The sequence below is a fragment of the Zootoca vivipara genome, chromosome 16 (assembly GCF_963506605.1).
Source record: "Zootoca vivipara chromosome 16, rZooViv1.1, whole genome shotgun sequence".
In the NCBI taxonomy this organism is placed as follows: Eukaryota; Metazoa; Chordata; class Lepidosauria; order Squamata; family Lacertidae; genus Zootoca; species Zootoca vivipara.
Genome location: NC_083291.1, coordinates 27,033,179 through 27,055,410, shown reverse-complemented (window position 1 = coordinate 27,055,410; position 22,232 = coordinate 27,033,179). Strand labels below are relative to the sequence as shown.

At 44.8% G+C, this 22,232-nt stretch overlaps 1 protein-coding gene across 2 annotated transcripts; it reads left to right on the top strand.

Annotated features, from left to right (window-relative positions):
* The first annotated feature begins 1,608 nt into the window (after positions 1–1,608).
* HAO2 (hydroxyacid oxidase 2) lies at positions 1,609–21,739 on the top strand. Of its 2 annotated transcripts, XM_035097292.2 has the most exons (8): positions 1,609–1,732; positions 4,290–4,432; positions 7,839–7,990; positions 9,335–9,618; positions 11,917–12,132; positions 13,829–13,987; positions 17,398–17,467; positions 19,331–21,736. In XM_035097292.2, exons 2-8 carry the CDS (start codon positions 4,302–4,304, stop codon positions 19,384–19,386), a joined length of 1,068 nt encoding a protein of 355 aa, XP_034953183.1. In that variant the 5' UTR covers positions 1,609–1,732; positions 4,290–4,301; the 3' UTR covers positions 19,387–21,736. The 2 variants fall into 2 exon arrangements, with proteins under 2 accessions (XP_034953183.1, XP_034953184.1); XM_035097293.2 differs by lacking the exons at positions 1,609–1,732; positions 7,839–7,990 and having other exon boundaries at positions 4,301–4,432; positions 19,331–21,739.
* The last annotated feature ends 493 nt before the right edge of the window (positions 21,740–22,232 follow it).

Sequence of the window (22,232 nt, the reverse complement as noted above, 5' to 3'; positions counted from 1 at the left end):
GGGGGGGGAACCACATAAGCCACCTCGAGCTCACCAGAGAAGAAGGAGGGACATATCTGTGGCAAATAAATTTGTTACAGCCTTAATTATTTTGACAATTTACCATCTGAGAAGGATTCACCAGGCTGCAGTAAATTTGCTTCATGCTGAATTCTGGGGGAATCCTGCCCGCCTTCTAGTGCTAGAACTTTCATAGAATCATAGAGTTGGAAGAGACCACAAGGGCCATCCAGTCCAACCCCCTGCCAAGCAGGAAACACCATCAAAGCATTCCTGACAGATGGCTGTCAAGCCTCTGCTTAAAGACCTCCAAAGAAGGAGACTCCACCACACTCCTTGGCAGCAAATCCCACTGTCAAACAGCTCTTACTCTCAGGAAGTTTTTCCTAATGTTGAGGTGGAATCTTCTTTCTTGTAGGTTGAATCCATTACTCTGTGTCCGCTTCTCTGGAGCAGCAGAAACCTTTCACCCTCTTCTATATGGCATCCTTTAATATATTTGAACATGGCTAACATGTTGTTGTTTAGTCGTTTAGTCGTGTCCGACTCTTCGTGACCCCATGGACCATAGCACGCCAGGCACTCCTGTCTTGCACTGCCTCCCGCAGTTTGGTCAAACTCATGTTCGTAGCTTCGAGAACACTGTCCAACCATCTCGTCCTCTGTCGTCCCCTTCTCTCCTAGTGCCCTCCATCTTTCCCAACATCAGGGTCTTTTCCAAGGATTATTCTCTTCTCATGAGGTGGCCAAAGTATTGGAGCCTCAGCTTCACGATCTGTCCTTCCAGTGAGCACTCAGGGCTGATTTCCTTAAGAATGGATAGGTTTGATCTTCTTGCAGTCCATGGGACTCTCAAGAGTCTCCTCCAGCATCATGGTGCTGATGGCTAACATATCACCCCTTAAACTTCTCTTCTCCAGGCTAAACATGCCCAGCTTCCTAAGCCATTCCTCATAAGGCATCGTTTCCAGGCCTTTGACCACTTTGGTTGCCCTCCTCTGGACACGTTCCAGCTTGTCAGTATCCTTCTTGAACTGTGGTGCCCAGAACTGGACACAGTACTCCAGGTGAGGTCTGACCAGAGCAGAACACAGTGGTACCATTACTTCCCTTGATCTAGATGCTATACTCCTATTGGTGCAGCCCAGAATTGCATTGGCTTTTTTAGCTGCTACATCACACTGTTGACCTCGAGCTCACTGGAGAAGAAGGAGGGGCATATCTGTGGTAAATGATTTTGTTACGGCCTTAATTGTTTTGACAATTTACCATCTGAGAAGGATTCACCAGGCTGCAGTAAATTTGCTTCATGCTGAATTCTGGGGGAATCCTGCCCGCCTTCTAGTGCTAGAACTTTAAAGGGTCCTGCCTTTGATATGCATTGCAAAGCACAAGATGGTTGCCTCACCTTCTGCATACCACTTCTGCCATAGATTCCTGTACCCCATTGGGGTGAAATTTCCAGAACTATGGAATGCTCAGCTAGTGTGTGGCGTGGCAGGACTGTTTTGTTATGAGAGCACATTCAGACCAGCACAAACAGTCCAAAGTTTACTAGAAAGTTAAGCTTTAATCTTTTGCGGTGATGTATTAAATTTGAAACGTTCCCCCATCTCCCCTCAGCCAAACACAGATCAAGGAGTGGCTGTGTTCACAAAGGGATAGCACGACATTCAGTTGAAAACCCACTCTGAAGCAATGGTCTAGCTAGCTGGAGTTGCTCACACTAAAGGCAAGTAATTATTTTTTTCCTGAGCTTGTTTGTGGTCAGTGGGCGGTGGATAAAGGTTGTTATTGAAAAAATCTGTGGCTGGATTCAGCATTTGCTTTCTCCTGATAATTATTTGATTTGCAGCGGAAGGAGACACCAGTACATTTCATGTGTGTAAATTGATGCACAATGTGACCAATTCACACATGCAAATTATTCCCTTATCTGCCATCATATGCAGTGCTTTTCCCCCCCAAAAAATGTTTAGGAGTACTCTCTTTTTGACTCAAAGAAATCAGCATTTTATAGTTCAAATGAATACAGTATATGGACAAAAGTACAAATATTCACAAAATGTTTGGGGCGTATATGTACCCCTGTGTCGTCGTCCCCCTCCTGCCAAAAAAAAAGCACTGATCATATGTGATTAGTTCCAAGGTTGTATTTTAAATTCTTCCAGTGTTTTAGTAGAGAAAGACCATTTTGTTCAGGTGGGTTTTAAATTGGGTATTCCAAGCGGACTCTGTTCTAAATATCTGCTCTGCTGCTGTTTCACTGTAATGTTTAATTGTTGATGGTTTTATTGTATCCTGAAGTCATCTTGAGCACTACTTTGGTAAGCGAAATTAAAATAATAATAATAATAATAATAATAATAATAATAATAATAATAATAATAATAATGTGATGAACGTAGATGTGTGGCTCAGTATTTATACCTCCCCTTTCCTTTGTTTACACAACTTAATAGCCTCATTGTTAGGTATGACTAGCATAAATAAATATAACAGAGCCATGTCCCGCTCAAAGAACATTTTATCAGCTCAAAAACAAAACTATACCGTGATAAATCCCTGAAATGAGATATTGATAAAGTGAATGATATTAAAACTAAACTAATAATTGTTCAAAAAACAAAACAAAATTAGCTTAAATCTCCCAAAAGAAAGCTTGATATAGAAAAAAACATAAATTTCTCAAAGAAACCTCTAAATAAAGTAAACCTTGACGAGGTGCCAGCTGAGTGACTTGTTTCACTGGAAAATCTCTATCTGTTTCCTCAGGAAGAAAATATTTAGGGGCTGAGGTTTTCTTATCAAAAACTAGAAAGAACTGTACACTCTGAAAAGAACTGAAAGCTACACCGCAGTGTGGGGTAAAATTCCCCAAAATAAGACTCTAGTTTTGTTTAAACCAAAGGTTAGCTAATCCTATGAGACAGTTCAAATAATGAATATCATAGCTATTTGAAAAAGATTAGGTAGAGGGCTGTAAAAGCTCTCCTAGTTTTTATGTTATAACGCCATTGCTAAGACTGCTTTGAAAAATCTGTTTTTGCATATTACAATGTGCATTTCTTAGGTATATGTTCCATTTTCTTTATCTTGTGCTTCTGTAAATATTCTGTTTCTAGTGGGTTCACAGGTTTCCAGTGGAATATGTGTTTTCTTGCCCAGACATGCTGCCAGGTTGGGGGGGGGAGGGAGTGTGCCTTCTCCTTGGCAAGGTAGATTCAAGAGCTGTAGAAGAGAGAACATTATTTATATCAGGGCAATGAATGGAATAATAAAATAATAATAATAATTATAATAATAACAATCCAGCAAAAAATAAAAACATAACAAACCATCAAACATTAAAAACTTGTCTATGAAGAGTTGCCTTCATATGTCTTCAAAATGTCATGTATTTGTTTAGTTACAGGTAGGTAGCCGTGTTGGTCTGCCATAGTCGAAACAAAATAAAAAAAATCCTTCCAGTAGCACCTTAGAGACCAACTAAGTTTGTCATTGGTATGAGCTTTCGTGCGCATGTGTATCTGATGAAGTGTGCATGCACACGAAAGCTCATACCAATGACAAACTTAGTTGGTCCCTAAGGTGCTACTGGAAGGAATTTGTTTAGCTGTTTGACATCTGATGGGAGGAATCATCATCATTATCATCATCATCAACATCCCAAGCAACTAGGGTAGCTGCTACGGAAAACTATTTGAGATCTTCAAGCTTGCAATCAATGAATGTTATACTACATTTACTCGGAGTCAGGCCCCACAGAGATTAACAGGGCATAATTTCAGGTGAGTGGGTACAGAATTGCTGGTGGAGATAGGGAACATGATCACCATTTAAGCAGCTGCAAGATTGTTGCATTCCAGTTGAAGAAATCTAGACTTCCAATGTGAACATAAAGGCCATCATTGATTCAAGAGGTCCATTTGATTCTTATTAATGAAACATAAATAAGAAAAGAGGGGAAGGAGGAGAAAGGTCTCATCAGTTTTGGTGGCAGCAACAAAAAGAAAAATTAAAAAAATGAAAATAGACATTCTGCTTAGAGTGGGTGAAGACCAGAGCCCTGGCAGGGATACAGTTTTCCTGCTCCCTGGTCAGCAGACTGAATGTTTTCGTTAAGCAGAGGGACCCCCATATCTTCCAGCTAATCTGCACAGATCAGATGAGAAGAGGTGGGGGACTGTGAGACTGCGCATGTCTGTAAGAACATTCCCCCATCAAGCCAACTTCAAGATTCTCATTAATAGCCTGTACTTGTCATATTTATCTTCTCTCCACTGCAGCTTTGATTTAAGATGGCCCTGGTCTGTTTGTCAGACTTTGAGGCATATGCTAAGAAGCATCTCCCCAAAGATGCCTGGGATTTTGTTGCCGCTGGCGCTGATGAATGTAGTACCCTGGAAGAAAATCTCAAGGCATTTAAAAGGTATGATAAAGGCTCACCTTTGGCGAGTGGAAGGTTAGCACTCATGTTAAGATGGTCGCTCACATGAGGTATCGTGGACTAGCTAGATTGGGCTGGGTTGAAATCTTTTTCTTCTTCTTCTTCAAATAATTTTTATTCGTTTTCCAACATTGCCAAAATACAAAAACAACATTGCAAAAGCAAAAACACAAAAAACCAAATAAAATAAAATAAAATAAAACAAGAATAAAACATAAAAAGGAAAAACATCATTTGTTACATTTTTACTTGTTGACTTCCTTGATTCCCCTCTCACTGGGTCCATTTTAGAATTCCATTTAAGCGATTTCCATCTTATATCTTAATTCAAACTAATACCTTTTATCATTATCTTTCAATTATTCTATTCAAAAAACATCAACTATATTCCACCAATCTTTAATCAATTAATCCCAATCAAAAAATTATTTCCCATCCTTCAATCTTCTATTTCTCCCTTTAGCCTAAATTTTATTACCAAAGATTTCCCATAAGTTCAAATAATAATTCTTATATCATATACATAGCTGCCAAGTTGTTGTTGTTGTTGTTTAGTCGCTTAGTCGTGTCCGACTCTTCGTGACCCCATGGACCATAGCACGCCAGGCACTCCTGTCTTCCACTGCCTCCCGCAGTTTGGTCAAACTCATGTTGGTAGCTTCAAGAACACTGTCCAACCATCTTGTCCTCTGACGTCCCCTTCTCCTAGTGCCCTCAATCTTTCCCAACATCCCTTATGCTGAATAGGCTTCCTCGCGAGAAAAGGGAAAACTTGGCAGCTATGTATCATAATAACATATTAACACTTAAGACTAACAACCCCCCCCCCTTCCCCTGGGCTCAGGGTCTCCCAGATGGCTTGAAATCTTACGCCAGACATTGGAGGTGCAAGCAGGAACGGATTTAGGTTTGATGAGGCCCTAAATTACTGACGGTAATGGGGCCCTTTATATGTCTAGCTGTCCTTTGTCAACAACAAATTATCACTGTTTTTGTGTGTTGAATATAGGCTATATGCATGGAAATGAGCAAACCAGTGATATTTTAGGGAGCAGTCTAGCAGGCGGGGCCCATGACTTACATCATAGGAGCCTACACAACACAAAACACTGTTGCTGTATGTAGGTTTTATTTTATTTGCTTTTATATTTTGGAAATGTACATCCAGTGTTTTTCCCCTTTAAATTTTTGGGGGGGCCTCAAGAGAGTGGGGCCCTAAGCTATAGCTTGTTTAGCTTATGTCTAAATCCGGCACTGGGTGCAAGCATTCACGTGCATCTCTTTCCACCGACTGACTTTGTTAAACTCAGTCACAAATGGCTGATCTGGTATACATCAAAACAGAAGTATGATCTGGGAAAGTGAATCATTTGCACCAAAATTGGGAGGAATGAATGCCTCTGTATCCCACAAAGTTTTTGTTTTCAGTGCTACATTCCCGTTCTCACACATTTGTGTGGAACAGTGGCTATTGCAGTAGGGTGCCTGGATCTGAACTTGCAGATGTATTCAGATGTGTCCTTGCAGACGTGTCCTTGCAGCCAGATCCCATTTCTACTGCAACAAAATGTGTTGAGCACATCGAGACACCCAAGAAATCTCATGCCGTCTACCCAATGGGCAAAGGGGGGGCACAATAGCAAGCATTTCAAGCCTCTAAACACCCACACAAGTGCTTTCTCCAAGTGTCTGGTGTTTTCTGGAGACAGTTGCAGGAATAGCCTCCCCCCCCCCAGAGGCGGAGGAAGGGAGGGGCGGTGGGAGCGGTCTGCCCCAGGTGTCACCACTGAGGGAGGTGACATAATGCCGGGCGGCACTCACCTGCAGCATGCCCAAGACACGCGTCCCAACACTAGAAATATTTGAGCTCAGTGTCCTTAGAATAAAGCAGTTCACGCACTGATTATAAGCCAGTTTATTATACAGGTGAAACTCGGGAAATTAGAATATCGTCGAAAAGTGCATTTATTTCAGTAACGCAACTTAAAAGGTGAAACCAATATATGAGATAGATGCATGACATGCAAAGCAAGATATGTCAAGCCTTTATTTGTTGTAATTGTAATTACAGTGGAACCTTGGTTTACGAACACAATTGGTTCCAGAAGTCTGTTCATAAACCGAAGTGTTCGTAAACCGAAGTGAACTTTCCCATTGAAAGTAATGGGAAGTTGATTAATCCGTTCTAGACGAGGAAAAACACCCCCTAGAACGGATTAACCGCTTTGCTCCGATGCCTTCGCGGAGGCCGGGGAGCGTTTCCGCGACTGGGCTGCAGCCGCGAAAGCGGTCCCCGGCCTCCGCAAAGGCATCAGAGCAAAGCCCCAGCCTCCGGAAGGCATCGGAGCCGGGACTTCGCTCCGATGCCTTTGCGGAGGCCGGGGAGCCGCGAAAGCATAATTTCCAAGCAAAGGGTCTGCTGGTTTCTCTTTAAGGTTTCCAGACTCAAAAGAGAACAGGGCAATTAAAAGCACAGAAGTCCTGTCCTCTACTGAGTCTGGCAACCCTAATTCTGTTGTTTTATTTGTATTAGACCCATGTAATTTATTGTACATAATAAAGATACTCAATTAAAAAGGAAACTCTGCTGCAAGTTTTTCAAAAGAAGAAAACCCAACAGCAGCTGCTGCGCACACACATCAATAGGGGAAGGGAAATATAGGATATTCTTCATTGAAAGGGATACCTGAGTTGTTTAGTTGTCAGGATTAGATTAGATTGACAGGGCAGAAGTAACACCTGCCAGCTCTGCTGTTTCACCTCTTTCTAGTGTGGGAATGTTCAGGGTGGCAGGAGAGGATATATTGTTTATGTCCTTCCTAACTTGCGCTAGCAAGTTCTTTTACTTAGCAGAATGCATTCCCCTTTACACAGCAGAAAACTAGTTGCAAACTCGTGTGAGTTTCTTAAGACAATGTGCAATTCAATCTGGCTCAATTTTCCTGGTAAGACCCCTTGAATCCCTCCTAAAAGAATAAAGGCACCAGGGTCTTATTCATAAGCAATAAAAAGGAAGTTTACTCACAATCAGGCAGAGCACAGTGTGATCCCTGAAGGCAGGCTTTAGGCTTAAAGTTACAAACAGGCTTACCCCATTTGGCAAATAACCTGGGGGACTGCTGGCTAGCAGGTGAATCAGGATGTTTGCAGGACGACAAAGAAGATCGAAGAGAGGAAGGTAGCAGCATGACTTGGCCTTTTACCAGGTCTGGAAAGGTCACGCCCACCCACTAGTCACATGCAAGGAAGGATGCTCCAGGCCAGGAGGAACAGGAAGTTTCGACTGGCTGGACCGAACAATACCTTGCATGTCCACTCTAGCAAAACAAGGAATGTTGCACTTGACTGCTCCCAGTGGATTGCATCCCACATCTAATTCTTCCTTCAGGATTCGTTTTCGCCCACGCGTTCTTCGCGACATGTCTGCAATGGATACAAGGACCACCATCCTCGGCACTGAAATCAGCTTTCCTGTGGGAATCGCTCCCACCGGCTTCCATATGTTGGCTTGGCCAGATGGAGAGCTGAGCACAGCTAGAGGTATGCCGGGATCTCCTTCTTGCTGAGAAACAAAGGTTGGGCGCACAGGGCAGCTGAAAGTGGATTTAGTGCATCATCCCGTGTGTGCATGTATTTCATGTCATCCACACAGCACGGTCCTTATCCAAGCGGCAGCTGTGCCACACACAGACCTGCCTCTGAATACAACCCTAGTTTCCCCCTTCCCCTCAAGCTGGCTGCCTTGCCTTAGAATCAAGTGCCTTTCAAGTTTATCGGATCATGTTAAGGCTTTTAAAACGCTCTGCAAAGTTTCTGCTAGCCTGAAATTCCGCTTTGGAGAGGTCCGGAGAGGGCCTCATGAGAGCACAACAGGGAAATCAGTCAGCAATGTGTACAGCTGAATCTTTAGGGAAGATTGTAGCCCTCTTCAGCAATGCAAAGATGGCACCCACAGTGCCAGATTTAGGGGGGGGGCGGTTCCCCTGCACAGGGCACCGAGCCAAGGGGGCACAAAATTGAGAAAATCCATAATGGAGAAGATTGAGTTAGGGGAGCCAAATTTTGGCCTTGCACAGGGCGCTATATTACAAAAGATGGAGAAGACAGAGTGAGTGCCGTTTAGCAGAGGCTTGGGTGCTGATACTTCCACATGTCTGAGAACATGTAATTCCCTCTTTTCTCTCTCTTTTTTAATATATATATATTTATTAAATTTTCTGTTTTACAGTTTAAAATACTCATTTTACATCCTTAAGATATCAATGACTCCCCTTCTTCTCTTTTCATGGTTCATTTTACATCTCATAAATCTCCGTATATTTTACAAAAACTATACCATTCAGTATTCCGTCATTGCATCCATCAAAACTTGTTTACGCTGTTGAATTTACCTTAAAGCTGCCAGCGCTTTCAGCTGTACACAGTTATTTCCCATATATATTCAATAAACGTTTTCCAATCATCTTTAAACACATGTTCTTCTTGTTCTATATGTTAAGTCTGTGAGTTGTGCATGTTCTGTCAACTTAAGTTGCCATTCTTCTTTAGTTGGGACCTCACTCGTTTTCCATTTTGGCGCTAACAAAACACAGGCCACAGTAGTGCCATACATAAAAAACCTTTTTTTTAAATTACCTCTTTTCTCCGTCAACGGTACCATTCCACCATTCGTGCTCTGTAATAAAATAAAATAAACAAATAACAGGAATTAGTGAACTGACCCACTAATCATAGCTGCTTTAGCTGAGATTCCTGCATAGCAGGGATTAGAAAACCCTTGCGGTCCCTTCCAATCAACAGTTCAATAATTCTAGGAGCCAAAGCAGCCAAAGCCAGCATACTGGGCTCAGATTTTCCTTCCCCCATCCCCATATTTTTCCGAAGCGGCAGAAGCTATGAATACATGCTACATTGCCAGCTCCTACTCCTCTTGCTCTGTGGATGAGATTGCTGCTGCTGCGCCGGCTGCCCTCCGATGGTTCCAGCTCTACATCCACCGGGACAGAACCGCCTCGGAGCAACTGGTGCGAAGGGCAGAAGCAGCCGGTTTCCGGGCCCTGGTGCTCACGGCTGACGTGCCCTACACGGGCAAGAGGCGCAACGACATCCGCAACGACTTCCGGTTCTTGTCTGTCGTTAAGCTAAAGAACTTTGAAGGCACCTTCGAGGTTTGTAAAGCTTTAGCAGAATTCCATACAAAAGCTGTCTAGGGAATGGGTAGAGTTACTCAGGACACCCACACCATGGTGGAGAGACAGCCAGGAAGGTGTGGGCAGTGCCAAGCTGGACATCAGGACAAGGCAGCAGGGGGGGGACGGGTGTGTTTGGGGATGGCACAAACAGTGGTAAAAGGGGGGGAAACAGAGGTTTGTTGGCCTCTGTCTAACTTGAGAGTCAATGGAGTGTGCTTCTGGGGGTGAAGTCGAACCGCTGCATTAGCAGAACCAAAGTGACCTCCACAGAGCGCAAGTATGGAAGTCCTGGGCTGCCCAGATGACAGCCTCACAGACGTGGTCCAAAGGAAAGCAGAGCAATATTTTTAGCACCAGCTTGGGATGCAGGAGTTGCGGTAAGGAGGCGTACAAGGCACCATCCAACCGTCTTAGGGACTCCACTCCGGATATGTGTAGGGCTTGTTCCTTGGATTTGGATTTGATATCCCGCTTCATTACCCGAAGGAGTCTCAAAGCAGCTAACAATCTCCTTTCCCTTCCTCCCCACAACAAACACTCTGTGAGGTGAGTGGGGCTGGGAGACTTCAAAGAAGTGTGACTAGCCCAAGGTCACCCAGCAGCTGCATGTGGAGGAGCGGAGACGCGAACTCGGTTACCCAGATTACGAGTCTACCGCTCTTAACCACTACACCACACTGGCTCTTCCTGAGCCTTTTCTTCTCCCGAAGATATCCTGCAAGGCAGCAGAGGTTGAGCATCAGAGTTTTCCTACTCCAAGATGGGCTAGCTTTCTAAAGTTGACAAGCCCCATCTGCCCCTCACTTCCCTCTACACCACATGCAGAAATGGCCTTTTGGACCATTGGACCCACTAATGGTCTCACCCGCTGAAGGCAAGGGTTATGCAACCCAAAACAAATAGAAGCCTTCTTGGCTCTATCAGGCCTTGGAGTTGCTGCACTCTTGCTGGCGTCCACTGGAGGACGGACAAGGGAAAGAAAAACAATCAAATATTTTTGAGCTTCCTGCAGCCAATCAGAAGCTGCGCTTTGGTTTCTGAACATTTTGGAAGTCGAACGGACTTCAAGAACGGATTCCGTTCGACTTCCAAGGTACGACTGTATAGCCAAGTCTGACCTCACTACCAGAGGGGTAATAAGAGGCCATACAGCAAAAAGCTCCATACAGTATTTGTTCAATATATATACCATATTGGCCCGAATATGTCTCACCTGAATATAAGCCGCAGCTTTAAAACTGGAGGGGGGGGAGAGAAAAAATACCCAGATATAAGCCACTTCCTTCCTCGCTGTTCCTGGCTGCATACTGGGGGGGGGGCATTGTGTTGCTGTCGGCTTTTCCCTTCCTTGCTCTCTCCCTTCCCAGCCTTGGAGGAGAGGACGGAGAACTACGCACAGGGCGGGCACCGCTTTGCCGCGCTCCTGGATGCATACCGTAAGGTCACGGATATAAGCTACACTTTAACTTTTCATGGTCAGAATTTGGGGGGAAAGTACGGCTTATATTCGGGCCAATATGGTATACAGTGGTACCTCGGTTTACAACCACAATTGGTTCCGGAAGTCTATACAGTGGTACCTCGGTTTATGAACACAATTGGTTCCGGAAGTCTGTTCATAAACTGAAGCGTTCATAAACTGAAGTGAACTTTCCCATCGAAAGTAATGGAAAGTGGATTAATCTGTTCCAGACAGTCCGCGGAGTACTTAAACTGAAGCGTTCATAAACTGAAGCGAACTTTCCCATTGAAAGTAATGGAAAGTGGATTAATCTGTTCCAGACAGTCCGCAGAGTACTTAAACTAAAGCGTTCATAAACTGAAGCATGGGTGTAATTGGTTCCGGAAGTCTGTTCATAAACTGAAGCGTTCATAAACTGAAGCGAACTTTCCCATTGAAAGTAATGGAAAATGAATTAATCCGTTCCAGATGGGTCCGCGGTGTTCATAAACCGAAAATTCATAAACCGAGGTGTTCATAAACCGAGGTTCCACTGTACTTAACCTGAAGCGTACTTAACCTGAAACGAACTTTCCCATTTAAAGTAATGGAAAGTGGATTAATCCGTTCCAGATGGGTCCGCAGTGTTTGTAAACCGAGGCGGTTGTAAACCGAGGTATGACTGTATATTTGTTTCAGAGCCTTTACATAGTGCTTGATTGTAACAAAACCACAAAATGTCGATAAGAAAGCCTAGCAGGACAGGGATAAGTTTAAGAGTTGCGCCAACATTGGGAGCAACAGTGACACTCCCTTTTGCTCCTCCCCTTCAGGGTAAAGACCGTTCAGAGTATGGGGTGCCTCCTGGCAGCATGGACCCCTCTGTCACTTGGGATGACATCTTCTGGCTACGGAGTGTGACACACCTACCTCTCATCGTCAAGGGAATTCTGACAAAGGAAGATGCAGAGCTGGCCATGAGCCATGGCGTTCAAGGGATTATTGTGTCCAACCATGGAGGAAGACAGCTGGATGGGGCACCTACAAGTGTAAGGGATAGGTCATCACCTATCACACTTAACATGTGCAGAACTGTTCATGTCCGCAGCTGTGGTTTACTTGGCTGTGTGCGCGGATATAAACTGAATCAGGCAAAAGATAAATGAATGCAGAAACAGCTAGGAGGAGAAAATCAGGGCAGGGGAAACAAGTTGAATGGAATCATTTGTGTCTGAGCAGTATGAAGGTGGAGAACAAGCTCCTTTATTAGAGCAGGTTCAAGGCCCACAGAGTGCACAAAAGAATGTTGCATATGTGGGATAACCCAGCCTCATATAACCCACATGCTTAAGTCTAATGAAAAGTGGTTTCCCTCATTTGCAAGGAATCGTAGAAAACAAAGTAGCACTAATAAAGAAAAGTTCCAGGGTGTCAACAGAAAGCAAACGAAAAATGCTTTTGCAGTTCATCGAAACTATCCAGCGATATCAAGTTATAGGGAAACTGGTGCTATTAACAGTAATCCTTCGAGTTGGTTCATTGGTTCGGCAACTTCCATGCACATGACGTGTGATGCTAATTATTTCCCCCAAGAGTTAAATGATAACTAATCAGAGGCAGCTACAGGAGAGCTATGAGATTCAGGTGAGGTCAGATGCCTTGTCAATCCCAGCAGGTATATAAGAGGACGACCTGAAGAAGACTTGTGTATAGTACAGTATGCAGATCTGAAAGGGCCACAAAGGGTAAACCACCCAAATGGTATGCTGAAGAGTTTGCTAAAACAGTCATAGCAGATACAGCTGTTGTTAGCAACTCAGAGAAGGTTTGGGAACTTTCAAGCTTCCAATAGGTCCAAAATTTAACCTCAGAGGATGCTGAGCCATGGTTAAATGCCATGAAGGCTGAAATTGATTCCTTAGAGAGGAAAAGGACATGGTAACTAGTTCCAGGCCTGAAAAGGTTTACAAAGTTCAGTTCTTGCAAAAGTTTTTCAGTGTTAATTTTATGCCTTTTTAAAATCACCATGGTATTTAACAATAATATCTTATGTCCTTTAGAGGAGAAATTGTGAATTGCAGAATTTTAAATACCCGTCATCATCCTTGGCTGTACTCATTTTTGTTTATAACTCTTCCATTTTCTTCTAGTTGTGAGAGTGGGGGGTGGGGAGGGGCCTCACAAGTGGAGTAGCCTAGGGCCTCTCTTCATCTAAATCCGGCCCTGATGGCCATAGAAAAAAGGAGTAGCAGAAATTGATGGTTGATCCACCCATCCAAAAACAGACAAATAATAATAATCTGTGAGACTGAGTGGAGCAGTTTGGAATCAATTTTCTCTGACGTTTGGGTTATCCTCATATCACACAAACTTGAATTTTGCAGGAGGAAGCATTGGTGTTGATTGAGGGTAATGTTGTGTGGATTGCACAAATTAAATGACAACACAAACAGCTGCAAACACACAGTATACACTGGTGTGGACCAGCCCCCCAAAAGAATACTCTTGGCTTTTAAATAGCCTTGCTGGACAGACTATTAATAAGATAAATAGAAACAGCAGACACTAGGCGGAGTAGAGACTTCATTAATGTGTAGCAGTGCATTGGTGTGATGGTGGCAGATAGGATTTCCAAGAGAGATCCATGTTCCAAGGATATTTGTGAAATAACAGAGGGCAAGTCTTGGTTCTCGAACATTTATGCCTCAGTTCCCATCTATGTGTTTCACGTTTGCTTCTTTGCAGATTGATGCGCTAGTTGAAATTGTAGCCACAGTCCAAGACAAAATAGACGTTTATTTGGATGGCGGGATACGAACAGGAAGTGATGTATTGAAAGCGCTGGCGCTCGGGGCAAAATGCGTCTTCATCGGAAGGCCTGCTATATGGGGTCTGGCCTATAAGGTGAATAAATATACAGTTTGTATGCCTGGGCAACTGTTTAGGGCTTATAAGATAAAGCAAGTGACCTAAACAGGGCTTTCTGCATTGCCCTTTACACACATGGTCCATCACATCTTGCCTTTGGTTTTATATTGCATGCATGTTTTGGGCTCCAGCGTGGTGCATCGTTCTGCCAGTGCAATCTTGATTTATCCAATAAGCTTCAGTCTAGGTATGTGTGCTATAACACCACTTTCTCAATCTACTTCATAATTCTGGTTGTTACTCTGAAGCCACATGTCACAATAAAGCCCATAAGGCTGGGAGATCTGTTTGCAAAATACAGTGGAACCTCGGTTTACGAAAACCTCCGTTTACGAACGCTGCAGACCCAAAAGTGTTTACATCCGGGTTCCTCAGCGTCGGATGCGCAGGTGCGATCTATGCAGCAGCGCTCTATCGGTGCTTCGCGCATGCGCAGAAGCGTGCCTTCAGCGAGCGAATACCTCGGTGAGCGAACGCCTCCGCGGAACGGATTGCGTTCGCAAACCGAGATGCCACTGTAGCAGCTTCCAAACCAACTTGCAAAACAACATAGGACACTTGTGTTGCAAAATGAAGGCCCCGCTCTGTGTACAGGCTACACTCTAGTCTACGGATCAGAGGGGACAGCCATCACCATCAGTAGTGATGGAATTATTTTACTCTATGTTTTTAACTGTTCTTATCTTATCTGTAAGCCACCTTGAATCCCTGTTAGGAAAAAAGATGGGGATATAGATAAATACAGTCATTCCTCGGTTTAAGTACGCTTTGGTTTGAGTATTTTCAGTTTAAGTACTCCGTGGACCTGTCTGGAATGGATTTATCCCCTTTCCATTACTTTCAATGGGAAAGTTTGCTTCAGGTTAAGTACGCTTCAGGTTTAGTACGGACTTCCGGAACCAATTACACTCATACCTCGAGTTAAGTACGCTTCAGTTTAAGTACTCCACGGACCATCTGGAACGGATTAATCCACTTTCCATTACTTTCAATGGGAAAGTTTGCTTCAGGTTAAGTACGCTTCAGGTTAAGTACAGACTTCCGGAACCAATTGTGTTTGTAAACCGAGGTACCACTGTATATAAAAGCATAATCATAGCTAATCATTTTACTAGTCTCATAGGCTCATAGACTATTTCCCCCTCAAGGGCTACTGCATTTATTCATTCCACCCGGAACATGGGTTATCCAGGGAGATGCAAAGGTTCCATTTTGTTTTTCTTTAAAGGGGCAAAGCACGAGGCAGCAGACAATAACTGAGGCTGAAGGCAGGTTCTCATTGCGGCTCTGGTTTCTCATGCACCATAGCTCTTCTCTGTGGCTTTTTATTATTATTATTTAAACAGAGCATTTAGCCTTCTTCCCCAGCAAAAAAGTGGCAATATTGTTTTGTTGCACTGATTCCTTGATCTTCAGGAGTTGTGGAAAAAAACGTAATCGAAAGCCAGCTGCAAGAGGGTGAGACAGACATACAGGCTGTTCTCAAAGTCAAGATAACGTGAATAGTTCCTTCAGTGAAGGATGAGAACCAGTGGGAGGAATTCAAGGTCGCCTGTTAGGAACATTCGGTCAGCGCCAGCACATCCTCTTGCCTGATGGAACAACCGCCTCTCCCCCCCTCCTGGCAATTTGGGGGTGCAGGGGGAGAAGAGGAGGCCCCATTGTGCTAATGGAAGTCCTTGCATGAGCTTGCGCTAGCAGGACCAGTTAGTTGAGTCTGGCACACTGTACAGAAGAGCATTTAATCTTTTGCATATGTGGCCCATAGGCATACTTTTGTCTTTACTTAGGACCTCCCTACTATTCACAAACTAGGAATTCATTGTCCTCCCTTCTTTTGCCACGCTGGCTTGAATTTCTGTTACTAAGGCTGCACACACACCAACACATTTGTAGTGCAAAGGCTTTTCTCAGTCCAGTATCATTCGGATTCGTCCTCAACATTCTGCTTCCAGTCTAGATTGAGTATAGATCCTGCCGTCCACAAGGCCAGGTGTGGTCATTGTGTACCCTGCGACATTTTCCCGATGCAAATAGGGATGTCCTATTCCATGTTCATCATCATCATCATCATCATTATTTATACCCCACCCGTCTGACTGGGTTGCCCCAGCCACTCTCGGCAGCTTCCAACATATATAAAAACATATTTTTTTAAAAAATGAACATTAAAAAACTAACCTATATGGGCTGCCTTCAGATGTTTTCTAAAGGTTGTACAATTACTTATCTCCTTCGCTTGGGGGTTACATAACTCCATACCCTCCAACATTTCTCTGATGGAAATAGGGACATCCCAGGGAAAAGCAGGACATTCCAGGATCAAATCAGAAACCAGGACGGCTTCTGTAAATCCAGGACTGTCCCTGAAAAATAGGGACACTTGGAGGGTCTGTGCTTAACACACATTTGAAAACCAGCCCCTTGATTCGGTTCTGCATGCCTTTTCCTCCCTGCACATGACCCAGGAGAGCGAAGAATGAAGTAGTGGTTGTGTCTGGGTCTGCACCCACCCACAATGCCATTGGGCAGGTATGGATAGAGCCATCATTACTGGGAACACACACATCTGTTTTAATCTGTCTTCAAATGGATACACTGAGGGGCAACGCACAATCAATCTGCAATGATCTTTTATTTTCAGAACAAAACCAGTTTCTCCAGAAGCTCTTCTCAAGCTAAAATATGCAATAGCTCTAGACCAGGCATCCCCAAACGGTGGCCCTCCAGATGTTTTGGCCTACAACTCCCATGATCCCTAGCTAACAGGACCAGTGGTCGGGGAAGATGGGAAGTGTAGTCCAAAACATCTGGAGGGCCGAAGTTTGGGGGTGCCTGCTCTAGACTGTGTGTGAACTATGTAGAAAAAAGTACCGTAGTCTCCATTCTAGAATAAAATGTGGTTCATACACAAGTAAGGGAAGAGGTATTATACTAATACTGTGGCTCTTACATATCTCTTGATTATGTCTGTTTTGGCCTTTAGCAATATGGATATGTACATACAAGGCTCACTTCTTTGTTGTTCCCTCTATTTTGTCGTATCAGTAAACATAATTATTATGTCTGAACCTTAGATATCTGGAGCCATGCAACAATTTGTTTCAGAGAACTGAAGGTGGCAGAAAAGAGAAAGTGGAAGCCTGCCTTCCACGCCGCAGCCACCCTGCTAACATTTTGTTCAAACGGTTTCTGTATAGGCTTTCATAGCGTTTCAAATGCCGGCAAAATCCGTTTGAACAGAGACAACAGTGAGGCAAAAGTATAGCATACGTACAACCTAGTTGGAAAATAATTCTGAGATCCTTTTCAACTCTCAAAAGCTGTTGTCCATATTCAGTCTATGCTGGATCCATGATTTACAATATCACTGTTTCTTGGAACAGGGCGAAGAAGGACTTCGGAAAGTTTTGGAGATTTTAAAGGAGGAATTTCGTTTGTCGATGGCTCTTGCTGGTAAATCCTCCCCCTTCTCTCACCCTTTTTCGAACACCTTCTCTTGTGGAGTGTTCCCTCAGCCTCCTCTTCTCTCCCCCACTACCGTCTTAAGGTCATCGGGTGCCCTGGTGCAGGGATCCCTCGGGCGTCCCCCCACTATTAATTTTTTTAAAGGAAAGCTCTTACCTGGTGTGCTGACCGGCGGGAGCCTCTCGGCGGCCCCCACACCTCACAGCGGGGCCACGCTGTGCCGGAGGACGCCCGCCTGTCCAATGCCGGATTGAGTGGGGGAGGGGGCGGCGCTGCTCCGCGCGGCCTTCCTCCCTTCTCCCAGTGGGCCGGGTGCCTGGGCAGGCTGCGCCGCGCCAGGGCCTTCCCGGCCGTCTCCCGTGACTCTGGCGCTTGCTGGGTCCACGGCCGTTTCCTTCCCGCCAACAGGGCGCTGCGTTTCATTGGTAGAGGTGCTGCCATGTGGCATTGCCTCTACCAATGAAACACAGCGCCGGGGTGAGGGATGACCCTGTCGCTGCAGAGCGGAACAGGGTCCTAGTGCCCCTGCTCCACTCGCTTACCTCCCTGCTCTCCCCTGAGCCCTGAGCGGCACGGCGTGCAGGAGGAGTGAAAAGGAGGCTGCTGCACACCTTCCCCACTTGCTGGGGTGCCCCTCGGCGCCCAAGCGCCCTGGTGCCCCGCACCACTAGAGTCAATGGGCAAGCCGCCCCTGCTCTCCACTCTCCTTCGGAGTCCTCAGGACTGTTGCTGCCCCTGGTCTCTGAGTTGCCCCCTCTGCCCCAAAGAGAGGTGCCATCTCACACTGCCCCACAGGGGCCTAGGACTTGTCTGTCCATTCCCAACAGCAAGGGCTGTAGGACTGGCTGGCTGGGCTCCCTCACCTGCTTGCTTCCTTACTCCGAGGTTGCCTCAGCTCCTGGCAACCAGCACCCCCTGGCCAACCCCAGAGGCACCATTCACCTGGGGAGCTTGTACCCGGGCTGCTGCAACAAACAGCTGTGCAAGACTTTGGGAGGCAGAGACAAGAGGGCATTAGAGGAAGGAAAGAAGGAAAGAGGGACAGAGGCCAGTTTGTCAGTTTGCATTTCTTAGTGCAGAAAGTATTGATCTGATGTGTAGAGATCTTTCCTGTTCTAGTTCATTCAGGCGGGTTCTGGAAGCCTCTCTGTGTGAAAGAAGCAGGCAGTAGGTTCGTGATGTTTGGGTTATTCCTTCTGAGAAGCTGAGTACAGCTGGCTTAAACTGGTTCTGTTATCTGCTTCTGTCAAGGTCATGCTGATTATAATAGTGAGGCCAGAAGGAGCCTGGGTTTCACATTCTCTTTTTATCTCTTTTCCGTCTGGTGTTCTGTATGTAGTGTCAAGGTTTGGACTTATTATAAGTTATTGTAAGTTTAAGTTAAGTCTACTGCAACTGGATTTCTTATGGACAGTGCCAATCCTGAATGTATTGGATTTGTGACCATTATGCTTATTTGCCTTCAGTAGCTGTAAAGCTCTGCTGGATGGAACATTTATTGCCTCTGGTCTATTTTGGGGGGAATCCTGCACCGTGTTTAGGTTTTTACTCTGCTAACTATACATTGGAATCTACTCTGGATCAATATTGAGTAGAATTTCAATGACACAGTTTTGACTGTGGCACCCCTGTCACCACTTCCCTCCTTGAGAGGAAATGGGTCACCAAGCCATATCTCTTTCTATGCGAACTTCAGGATATACATGCGTCCATGTTGGCCAACCCTTTGCTCCCAGAAGTGCTAAAGTTGGGGGTTTCCTAGATCAGTAGGCTTTGGAGTAGAGGACTCTGTGGTTCTATTTGCCAACAGCACATTTTTTTAAACAGTTTGCCTGTTTTTATTTCATGCAGGCTGTAGAAATGTCTCAGAGATTGGCCGCCACGTTGTTCAATATTCCAAGTTGTGAAGAACCCTCCTGCCCTGTTCATCAGTTCCAGTAAGTGACTACGGCCCTGGACAAGCATGGTCAGAGCAACTGGAAAGAACGAATCAGCTGCATGTCAGAAACACACGCACCCCCCTCCCCCAATTAATCTCTGGCAATGTTACAGCCCCCCCCCCCGATATGTTTGTGGGAAGTACAGGAGGAGGCAGTCCTTCAAATACCATCTATTGGGCCTAGAGGGAAATAAGGGGCCAATGCAGTTTATGCAGTGATGGGGCTGTTTGGTCACATGACAAGGGGTGGAAGCATCTGGCAATTTCCCTCCTCTCTGTTTCTCATTTTTTCCAATCTTAAATTCAGTTTTACACATTTCTGCAGCAATCTGCAATTAAAAAAAAAAACACCACCCATGACAATTCAACAGCATTTAATGTCAATTCCTCTGAATAAACACACTTTTGTTTGAGGTTCTGACCAATGTATGCATTTTGCAAGCAGTTTCCCCTGAGGTGATAGATTAATTTTACTATTATTTTCATTTGTAGGCACACTTTCCTTCCACAATCAGAATATATTAGCTAGCCAATTTACTTCCAATTTAGCCTGATTTTTACCTGGCATATTGTATTAAATTTATTCTCTTTGGTATGGTTTTCTTTTCCATTTTATTATTATACTTACTAGTGTATTTCAGCCCGTTCAATAACGGGCGCTAGAACATCCTGGGGTTCGGAGAAGCGCTTGCGCAGTGCTTCTCCGAACCCTGGGACCTGTCCTTGCTGTCGGCGGCAGGGGGACAGGAACGGATTCTCCTCCTTCCTTCCTCTCCCCCAGCCGCCGACAGGAAGGACGCGGGACACAAACGCCTACCTCGCCACCGCTGCTTCACGGCCTCCCGCTGCTCCTCTCACGGGCCAGGGAGGGTTATGAGGAGGAGGCCTCCGCCGGCCTCCACCCTCGCTTCCCTGACGTGCCCTGCAGTGAGGCAGTGTCCGGCCGGGAGTGGCAGTTGGAGGAGGCGGGGGGAGAGTGCGCGCGTGCAGTGTCTGCTGTCCAATCCCTGTGTCCCTGGGGCACATGCGCAGTAACCCAGGGACACACGGGAAAACTGGACGCAGAGACACAGGGACTTTATTATATAGGATTTTAAGGGTTTTATTTTGAGGTCTATATTTTGGAATGAAAGACCTGCAATGGTGTTGCTGTTCTCATTTGTGCGCATATTGCAAAATCCAATAAAAAAATACTTCAGAAGAGAAAGCAAACAAGTTTTCTTCAGCTATGAAATGCAGTTGTTCTCCGAGTTCCTAGGTTTCACAAAGGTTTTTTTGGGGGGGGGGCTGCCAGAGAAATAAGCCAGCTAATTGATCTTGGAGCAGATCTATATTGATTGTTTAAACATTATTAAATAAAATGTTTTATAACGTTTAAGGGCAGTTTCCCATTGGCAGTGGCTCACTGCTCTGCAGCGCCCTCTGGTGTCACATTTCAATAACACTTTTTAAACGTTATACAGGTGAAACTCAGAAAATTAGAATATCGTCAAAAAGTGCATTTATTTCAGTAATGCAACTTACAAGGTGAAACCAATATATGAGATAGATGCATGACATGCAAAGCAAGATATGCCAAGCCTTTATTTGTTGTAATTGTAATTATTTGTCGTTGGTGGGTCAGTTATAAATGGAATGTAATTAATGAAATGTAATAGCGATGTTTATTTTTGTATTATTGTAACTATTTGTTTTATTACTGTGGAATTTCCAAAAGAAAGCATTTGTAAAGAAGAAGAAGAAGAAGAAGAAGAAGAAGAAGAAGAAGAAGAAGAAGAAGAAGAAGAAGAAGAAGAAGAAATTGCATTACTGAAATAAATGCACTTTTCGATGATATTCTAATTTTTCGAGTTTCACCTGTAAACCACAAGTGTAGATCCACCCTTGGACTTTGCTAAGGCAGTTGGAAGCAAGCCCTGCTTTCCCCAGCAATTTGTGTATAGCCTGAACCAAAGGAGTACAGGGTGTGCTCGCCTTGTTAAAAGTAATTCTGTGGTTCATGTCAGGTCCCCTTCCATCTGGGCTGCAAGAGTAAGTGGGAGGGTTGGTGACTGCAAATAGTAGAGAGTAGGGCCCACTGGCATCACTGCAGGGCTGTTGTGTTGCAGTTGGACAAGGAAGGGTGTGAGTGTTGGGAGATTCCATTCCACCTTTTATTGCAGACATGGGATTGTTGCGTGTCCCATGTCTGTTTACATTCCAGCACAGATTGCTGGGCCCCATAAACGGAACTTCCGCTCTGTGTATTGCTTTTGTTTTGAGTCTCTCTCTGAGAAGACGGCAAGGAGAGATGACATGTTTCTTTGTTCTGATTTATGTAAAATAAATCTGTAGTTTTAGTATGTATCCACAGCCTCAGCCTCTTCTGTTGTGCAGTTTACACTGCTACATATAGTGTGCTCAAGGCAGCAAGCTTGAGTCGCTGATTTCCGTCGGAGCCAGAGGTAGATGAATCTCTGCAATATGACGGCTAAGAGGGAGACGATCCAGCTGGAGGTTGGCAGCTGGCCTTTCGACCCCCGGATGCACCGAGAGTCTCTCCTAGGCATCTCCCCTTTGTCATAATCCGTATGTCAATTATTCTGCCATGGCTATTTGCCACAGTGCACTGTACCCAGAATTCCATGTCGGCATTTCTGCAGTTTCCCAGTTTTTGTTGTTGTTGTTTAGTCGTTTAGTCGTGTCCGACTCTTTGTGACCCCATGGACCATAGCACGCCAGGCACTCCTGTCTTCCACTGCCTCCTGCAGTTTGGTCAAACTCCTGTTCGTAGCTTCGAGAACACTGTCCCAGTTTTTAGCTTTTTTTTTGTTT